Below are 10,000 nucleotides of genomic sequence, written 5' to 3'. Positions count from 1 at the left end.
CTTTAAAGTTTTGGAATGTGGGACCTTTTGCTTCAAAGCTGTTGTGATGACTGTTAGACCTCAGAGAATTCCTGCAGCAATCAGTACTTATAATAATATTATTTAAACTCTTTTGCATCAGTATGTAATATTATTACAGTATTCCACTATTATGCCATTTTACCTTATTTGGTCAAGGGAAGGCACAAATATGAGATGGTAATACACTGTAATGTCCCGGTTTAACCGGTTTTGGACAGAGCAAAATTTAAATACGGATGGAACAGGAGTTTTTCAATGAATGAAATTGTTTTCAACTCGATTCAAAGCCTGAGAATTTAGCTTGTCATCGCTTGTCACTCGTCATTCTGTTTATCCAATCAAATGAAGATCTTTGGCTGGCTTTTTGTGCTGTTTACATTGTTTGAACGTGCCCTGAAGGACAGATGATGCATTTTTTTCAAAACACTCTTACAAAATAAAAATTGAAGCAAGATAATGCCTTTTTTGTAGTGGAATAATAAATCTCAATGGTTTAACATATAATCCTCGCAGACATTTTGCTCATTGCTCAATTTTTCCTCGCCCCTATGGCGCTCGGAAAAATACTACGCAACTCGCAAAATATCCGCGCGTATTTCTATTAACAGTATGTGTTAAACCATCGCATAAGATGCATATTACATACTTGTTAATTTTTAGTTTTCTGGCATCAAAATACCAATTTAAGGGCAAAGAAATAAATAAACAAACAAACAAACAAACAAAAGAAACAAATAAAGAAATAATCTCCAAGAAACCATGAATATTGACTTTTAAAGTGATTCTGCTTGTCCTACAATGTAAAAGCATTGAAGTTCTCTTACATGTACCTTGGCTCTATCTTTAGACATGGCTTCTGATAGGATGCGGAAAAAAATTAAAGATTATGCGGAAATTTTTGGCCATATTATGCGGAAACATGCGTTGATTATGCGGAAACTTAAACAAGTTATAAAACTAATAATTAGGCCCGTCCAATGTATTTACATGCTTACGGTAAATCCGTAATCGAAATTGCAACCAATACAATCGCATTTGTGACTGAATTTTTGCCCTTTGTGATTAAATTACATGGAGGAGTCATCAATTTGCGACCAGCTTTCACCGTTTAAATAAAAGGGTTAGCAGTTGGGATTTTCCCGCAACTTTTGGTAAAATAAATAAAGCGATAAAAAATTATTTTGTTTCTCATCATGAATTTTGTTTCAATTTGGAGATAATGGAGCAAAATTGTAATACCTTTGGAGCGCGATCCATTCCCTCGATCATTGACTTAAAGTGCGTTTGATTCACCGTATTCCGGAATAAGAATACGTGAAGTGATGAATTCAAAACGGTATGTCTGGCGTTTTGAAGCAACAAGGATAATAAAGATATGTTTAAAATAGCATTTTAGCTGGTGTTCGACATTTTTAATGTGAATCTCCGTAAAACGGAAGGATTTCTAACTTGTATACCATGTAATCCTATTCCGGAATACGGTCAATCGAACGCGCCCTTAGTTTCTTATCAGTTACGTCATTTGCTGAAGTGTAACTGTTTCTCGTCCAATGGAAAGCATTGTAGGAACAAAAACTAGTGTCCAGGCTCATTGGCGAAAAAATGCGCGGAAACTGCTTACGATCTTTCTTACGAACTTTCATCTGCGAACGAAATGGTGTGTTTTCTTCAATGTTCAGGAAAATAAGCATTTCAAAACAGTCAATTTCTTCGGCTTTTATGTTTTTGAGGATGTTAAGGAGCTGCTTTATCACTAATATCAGATATTTCTTCTGTTTTTTGCGGAAAATATCGGAATTATGCGGATCCGCATCGCCGCATCCTATCAGATGCCATGTTTAGACAGGTTGCTCAATATCTGTAGGTAACAGACAACAAGTGAGCTAAAAAAATGAAACAATCAAGTTTCTTTGTTTTGGCCATGTGTAAATTTCAGCCTTGGTTGCTGTTTGCCATTTTCAGAAACAGTGAAGTTAAATCTCTATTATGGCAGTCCTTGGAGGACTGGTTCAAGAAATCATATTTTTGTGTTTGCATAGTTTCAGCGCAAATCAATAATTGAAAGTTCCAGCTATTTGGTGGGCTGGATTACAGGATATCTCTCAAAATTGTTGCTGAAAATAATTTATTTTTCAAATTTTTAATGTTGGGTGATAGGAAAGACCTTCTCCAAGAAGTGGTGCACTTTACAACCTGTTGTCGAGAGGAGTATTTGATCTCAAGTCAAATCATACAAACTGGTGTTGATGAAGTTAAAATGGAACAAGAATATTCTGGCTTTATTACCAAACACAGGTAAATCATTTTTATAAGTTGGTGGTTGGGAGGAAAAAGTGAGTATTCTCTATCGCACATCTGTTGTAGTACAATTTGTTCCTTTGGTACAATTTTTTCTGAACTGGTACAATTTTAATTGTACTGGCTTATTTTTATCAACTGTCTAAAAAAGGGATTTTCCTTTTTTTGGGGTGTAGTTAAAAAAACAGGGGCGTGGTTTTTAGGGGGTCTAAAAAAGAACATGTTATTTCTTTCTTTTCTTCTACTTTCGTACCGCTCCCTCATCTTCTCCATCACCTCTATCCAACCCCCCTTTCTTTCACAGTTTTATCCCCCCTTATTTTGCAGGTGGCGCCCCCCTCCTTGCATACCCTTATGCCTACTCCCTCTATGACAGACTTTACACAGTATACTCAAGACTTTCTTTTTTACTCACCCGAACTTGAACTTGAACTCCTTACCTCTGGATCTGTTGACCACACAAGCAGATCATGCAAACTTACCATGATAATTTATAATTAAGGAGGAAAATCAAGGAAAACTGGGCTAAACTTCAGAATACCCCGCCACTTATTTGCATTTCATTGAATAAGAATAGGCTCTATTGTATTTAGTCTCGTTCTTCAAAAGATGCCGCATAGGGGAAACAATAGCGGTTAGCTGTGGCGGGGTGCTCGGAAAACTGCAAACACCTGACAGAAAAACTGTTATGACAACTATTTACAGAAGTAAGCGTTCGACTTGTAAAGTTGTTCGTAAGTTTATGTCCATTGCATGAACAACAGGAGACTATCACCAGCAAACAAGAAAGCAAGCACAAAAACAACCAAAATTTAAGATTTCGGACATGGACTAGTAGACAAGCTCAACCCTTTTCACCCCAATATGCTCTTGGGTCAAATCATCGAAATTGAAGAGAAAGGATATGTAAGAATTGTGACAGAGTATGGCAAAGTTAACACTCTGATAACACCCTCGCGATTCTATCCTTGTATTGCCACTAATGTGAAACTAGATTTCTCTACCAAAACATCTTTTACAGCAGCTGCAGCATGAAAAAAAGCAAGTGGGCTGTAGATGAAAAACTGCTGATTGGTGCTAAGTTTCCCCTATACTACTCATTGAGATATCTTGATATGGAAAAACAAAACAAATTGCTACAAGACACTAATCTCAAAATACTATTTTATTAATTTAATGACAAATAGCAAAATTAAATTGTAAGATTTCTGCAGTTTATTTATTGTCTTATTAAAACAGTGACATAATTCATGTATTGCTGTTATAGTCTGCAAAATGAATTGTACACACAACATGATAAAACTAATCCAAACCAACAGCAGGACTGGTACACTCACGGTAACTTGATGATAAGCCAAAAAGCAATCTTTAGCCCTTGTCACCACATACACTAAATGAACAGGCTTTAAAATAAATTCTTAATGTTTATGTTTAGTACATCATGACTGTAAATAAAAAAGCTAACCATTCTAGAACAAGTGTTTCTAAAGGCTTAAATTGTGTAAATTAGTGCTTAAAACCACTCATGTTATTCTTGGTCAAACCAGACAGGTTAAGTATTTCCAACAAGTCTTGCTAATTTCTGTCCTGCTATGAATGCTCAGCAAACCTTATATCAGTAACCTCTTGAACTAAGTAAATGAATGGCAAACAGCTGTTATCAATGAAGTGTATGTGTTCTTTGTGTTCAACAAACATTAAAACTATTTTCACTGTTTTTGCACCAGTACAATTAAAATTGTACCAGTTCAAACTATTTTATACCAGTTCAATATATTCTGTACCAGTTCAAAAACAAATTGTACCAAAGTGCAAATTGAACTACAACACATCCACCTATTGTGGGGCTTACATGTATGATATTAAGCAAATGAAATGATTCGAGAAACAAAACAAATTAAAGGCTTTATTCAGAAACATGGCCTGTCACACTAACCAGGTATGGCTATAGCAAGCGAGACGAGTATCAAGTAGTTATGAGTCAATGACTCAGTGAGTCATGAGTCAATGAGTCAATGAGTTAGTACTGTAACAGTTAACCTAACCCATAAAATGAAAGCTAAAATTTCAGAGAGTGCTTATAGGTGTAATCACTGAAATGAGGGCTTAGGCTTAATCAATAAATTATTGCTATATTGACGGTGAGTCTCATTGACTCATGACTCATTGACTCATTGACCATTTGACAAACAAATCATGGGACCTCAAGTGAGACAGCTATTTCTGGCTTCTAGCTTAATGCCAGTTTGTCTACAGTGTACCTGATCGGTATTCAGTGAAACAAGTCAGTTGTCGTGACCAAAATACTATTTCCATAATGTCGCAATAGTAGCAAGTATGATAAATACTGTAGGAAGCAGACAACTTTTTTAAAAGACATATTTCGGCATGCTTATGCCATCATCAGTTTAATGAGTTCCTAAGTGTGAACAGTTATAAAGTCTACGGGTAGATGAAAAAATTATTACAACATGACTTAATACAAAAGCGGCTACTATTTTACAGCGTGACACCAAACATCAAGGTGTAAACTAAAATGTGAGAAAAGTGTTGTAATGCTGCAATTGTTTGTTAAGTTCCAGTTTGATCTTATTTATATAAAAAGCTTCTTTGAGTTTTAAGTCAATTGAGTTGCTGGCAGAATCCAGAATACTAAAGCATGAAGGGGAGTATTTGTTCTTACATACATTGGTAGTTTACCAATTTTCTTGTGCGGGTCTTAATTCCCGTTATATTGGCGAAACTAGTCGCCACTTTTCTACCAGGATAGAGGAACACACGGAAAGCGATAAAAACTCGCATATTTTTAAGCATTTCAACACATCTCCTTTATCTAAGAACAAATACTCCCCTTCGTGCTTTAGTATTCTGGATTTTGCCGGCAACTCAATTGATTTAAAACTCAAAGAAGCTTTTTATACAAATAAGGTCAAACGGGAACTTAACAAACAATTGCAGCATTACAACACTTTTCTTACGTTTTAGTTTACACCTTAATGTTTGGTGTCACGCTGTAAATAGTACTCGCTTTTGTATTACGTCATGTTGTAATAATTTTTTCATCAACCTGCAGACTTTATAACTGTTCACACTTACATAATTAGGAACTCATTAAACTGACGATGGCATAAGCATGCCGAAACATGTCTTTTAAAAAAGTTGTCTGCTTCCTACAAAATACTATTGTTAGGAGCCAGAAAAAAATTTGTCCCACTGATAAAGCGATGTCTCATTTACCTTGGAAGAAATTGTCCAGAGCCAGGCCTTACATGTATGTAAACAAAATGTGAGTTCATTGTTTCGTCGATTACCAATTAAGTAGGCAAATTAGCATATTTTTAATACAAACATCAATGATATTCTTATTACATTGTGTGGTTCCAGAAAATATCCATACCCCCACCACGGAAGACAATTGGAAATTCCGAGGGAGAGGGGGGGTTAAAGGGCAGTAATTTCCAAGGGGTAGGGGGGTTTCGTGGGAAACTACTTTTCCAAAGGGTCACGAACCACGTACAAAACATTGAAAGCAACATACGATCGATCTGAAGCACAAAACACACTATCGGACGATGTTTTGAAACAAAAGTCAGTTTTGAGATAAAGTTAATACTATTAGCTTCAATGTTTCCGTTTTCTTTGAGTTAGCTAGCTCTACAATCTCCCGAAGCTAAGAACAATGTGTCTTTCATTTGGGACGGATTCAAAACATTTAAAATGGCAGTCTCAACTGGAGTGATCAGTAGCACAATAGACACGTACAATTGTGTAACATATATCAAAAATGCAAAATTTCTACAAATTTCTCCAAAGTCATGATAACACTTTAATTTGCACAGTAAAACACACTAAGAGCCGAAATAATTATGTTTTGCTTGGTTTTAGCTTTGTAGACAACATTTTAAGTTATACCCATGATGCTTTGCGGCCTCTTAATTTTGTAAAATATCTAGTAATCTGTCCAAATTCATATTAACACTTCGTAATTATCACAGCAAAATCGCCATTAATAGGAAACAATCATATAATCCAAAGTTTTTTGCCAAGTCAGCAATCTTAGTTTTTACCCATAATACATTGCGCATCCTAAAACTAGTACATTTTACACACTTTAGGGTAACATATCAGCTTTTTTCTGTTTTTTTCGTAGTGGGCTTTGTTGATAGCCTTTTTTTTTCCTTTTGTTCTTTTCTCCATCTTCTCATTGATTCTGCTTTATTCTCATGCTCCATTGTGTCCATTGAAAACCATCTGGCGTAACGAACGTGACCCAACCCGAAGGGACATTTGCATTTAAAACACGTGCTTTTCTTGAGGTTTTCACGGCTATTTTTGGAGTTGTTACGTAACAAACAGCTTCTGGAACCTTCTTGGGAGGTTACCAAGGGCACATGTTGATGTTTCATGGAAGGAATTGCCCGAAATCATGGCGAAATGGTCATGTTGTTTCGCTGTCTTTCTCGCGAGAAAATCCTACATGTAATAGGAGACTCATGGAGAAGCGTTTCACAAGGCTTAAGATTTAGAAAAACTCTTCTTGCGAGCTACCTACTTTATATTTTAACGTGGAAATGCTCATGAACGTTCGTTTTGAGATGAGATTCAAATGTGGCGGCAATCCGAAGGTTTTGGATCCATTGCGGGCATTTGGGAAGAGTTTGACTTTCGTTGATGCTTTTAATGGCATATCAAACCATGGAGCGTTTCACAAGGCTTGAGATTCAGACTTTTTCTTATTGCGTTGGAGCGAATGGTCCTAGATTGTTCATATTTTCAGGAAAGAGTCCCCAGAAAGTGAGAACGCCGTCTGCGGTGGTATTTTTATTTTTCACCTCGTTTTTGTAACTTGTCTGGGAACCTTAATTTTAACTGCAGAAGTTCAGAGCAGTATCGTGACGCCCTAACTACGAGGTACTTTTTTTGAATTTTAACCATACAGATTCTAGTTTTAGAAAAGTTGAGTTATTAGGTTGAAAGTATGTTTGGTCCTTGTAATTTTAAGATTTTTCCAAACGATAATGGGCGTTTTGGTCTAGATATATTTTTTATCGAACAACATTTCATCTGGGTAAATGTTACGCGTGACGGCCATATTTTTAATCAATTTTGTCAAACAAAAATTTCGGCAAAAATAAGAGTGCAGTGAATATTCACGAAACTTTGCATATTTATTGACAAACATGTTACCCTTATTTGTGTGAAATCTTACAAATGTACGGCTTATAATAAAGAAGATATTTGGGAAGGAGTTTGTGTCACTCTGATTGTACACATGTAATGTGCTACTGATCAGTCTCGTCCCCAGACTTCCAGCTTTGTCTCTTTTTCGTCCAACCAACACTTCTGTTCACTTGATTATCTCTTTTCGCTACCTTCACATGCAGTTAAAACATTTTTGATAGGATTTATGTTTTACTGGGGGTAGTAACTCATTGAAAATGCGATAAGACGCAAGTTCCCACCATCTCAACGCTTGCATGCAACGACATTTTCTTTTTTGTGGGTGGCATTTAGACCACGGACAGGAACCGGGAGTCAAGTTTTCTCTTCTTTTCAAGAGTAAACGCAATATTTATTGCCGTCTCGGGAAACGATTGTTGAGGTTCAGTTCGTTATGTCAAACTGAAAATTCTAAAACAGGAGTTTGACTACACAATGGAGGAAGTAAAACGCGCCAAAAACAATAAGATTAGCCCACTCGATTCCAACCCTGGCACAAAGGCAAGCAACAATGAGGCTGTGTGTCATTTACCGGCGAGAAGGACTTCAGGAGAGTCAGTAAATTTGAAGACTGCATATAAATCGCCATATCTAAGTTTACAAATATGATGGATTATTTTGGTGTCAATAATATTCTTCGTAAAACAATCGCCTTTGTGACGATGTTCACGAAACCTACCGCGTCAACATGTGTGGTCCCTAAATATTAAAGAATCAACCTGAAGAAACTGACAAAATGTGTAGACAAAGGAACCTTGTAAGTTTCTGTTTTATTTACTATGGTTTGCGAAGTTGTTTAAGCGAGTGAAATGTTCTCATCGAAGTTCGCACGAAAACGTGAAACAGTCGACGTGCAACCCAAATGTTTAAGCTTTGCAAAGTTGATAGCGCACAAGCTAAAAGTTTAGCTGGATAATGAGCTTAACAAAGCGTTATATTTTTCTAAAAGTTAACCTTAATGTTTACACTGTTGAAATAAAATTCTACCGCAATTACGTAACTAATTCACTGTCGTTTTTATGAGTAAAACCATTCTGGAAATTCCTGAGGGGAGGGGGGTCATCAAAGACCCCTTGGAACAGAAAATCCGGGGGGGGGGGGGGGGCAAATCAAAAAGTCTTCTATGGTGGGGGTATGGATATTTTCTGGAACCACACATTATAGTTTTACCTGGCCTTATACTGCTGTTGTTTTTCTGGGGTTAAGTTTTGGTGTAAGTGTCAGATTTGTGATACATTGTCAGAAAAAGATAGGAAAAAGCCAGCAAGACTACATATAAAAAGAAATGGTGAAAGATTAACATTTAACATGTGAAAGATGGAGTATGATGAGGAAAAATAATATTACACATGGTTGTCATGGTTGTAAGGGTAATTGTGAAGAACAGCTCACATCCACCGACTGTCGGCAACCTGAAAAATAAACTAAAACAAGAACATTACTGACAGGAACTACTGACAGTCGACAAGGAGAAAAAAATCCAGCAGATAACTCATCTTTTCTCTACATACTTACTAAACGAAAACAAGAAGAGACATTTTCCTTTTTGAATCACCCTTGAATCCAATGCAAGCTGGGATGTTTTAGCATGTCATGTATGTCTACACCGGTTGACCTTCACTAATGTTCTTTCTTTCCATAATAAAAGTCAGAAAACAAAGATTCTCATTTGATCAAGAGTGAAACTAAGGAAGTAAATGTAAACTTTATGAACTTGTTTATGCGATAAATGATTTTGTGCGTGCTCGTTTATTATTTATGAACTTGTTTATGAAATTGATAATAATTACGAAAACGATATTATTACAAAACGTTGCAGCCGACAACTTACCAACACTTCACCGACAGGCCACCAACAGTTTGCCAACAGTTGTCCGACAAACGGCCAACAAACGGCAGACTGTCAGTCAACAATTTTGACCAAAACTGTTGGCTGTTTGTTGGCCGACTGTGGGCCATAATTTTCCTTAAATTCCAGAGGGTAATGCATCTTACAGCTGTATGTGTTAAGAAAGTATCAGTGTTATCACAAGGCTCGATTTGGGGAAGGTGATTAATTTAAAATAGGGTAACGTGTCATTTCAACTGACAAGTGAGAATGATGAATATGCGGTCAGTCAAGAGATTCAAAGACTTATGTTATACAGTGTCGTACTTGGTTGTTGTAAGGTGTTTGTACTCCTTTTGAAACATTCGCTCTTTCCTTTCTTTCTTTTTTAAATTACAGACAGAATCAGTCACCAGTTCTTTCATTCATCTTTGATGAAAGTCTTTTGGAATTGACATCAACAAGTCTTACTGCTAATGAATTGGTTGTCAATGACTTAACCATGGAAAAACTTCAACACAAGTAAGTATGGGTTACCTTTCAGTCTCTGTTATGGGTAAAACTGTAATAAAAGCTGTTCTAGGAATAGTGAAAGAGTTTGAGTACTGTAAAAACTCTTGTATAAGCCGCACC

The 10,000-nt window shown here is 36.4% G+C and overlaps 1 protein-coding gene across 1 annotated transcript in view; it reads left to right on the top strand.

The window, feature by feature from the left end:
* The window catches only part of LOC138042558 (tyrosine-protein kinase Fer-like), a 33,344-nt gene that overhangs the window by 8,765 nt on the left and 14,579 nt on the right, over positions 1-10,000 (top strand). The window contains exons 3-4 of the mRNA XM_068888497.1: positions 2,179-2,316; positions 9,767-9,889. Of these exons, the coding sequence (XP_068744598.1) occupies positions 2,179-2,316; positions 9,767-9,889 (261 nt within the window). The remainder of the gene's footprint in view (positions 1-2,178; positions 2,317-9,766; positions 9,890-10,000) is intronic.

This window comes from Montipora capricornis, chromosome 3 (assembly GCF_036669925.1).
Source record: "Montipora capricornis isolate CH-2021 chromosome 3, ASM3666992v2, whole genome shotgun sequence".
In the NCBI taxonomy this organism is placed as follows: Eukaryota; Metazoa; Cnidaria; class Anthozoa; order Scleractinia; family Acroporidae; genus Montipora; species Montipora capricornis.
This window is presented reverse-complemented; position numbering and strand designations above follow the sequence as displayed.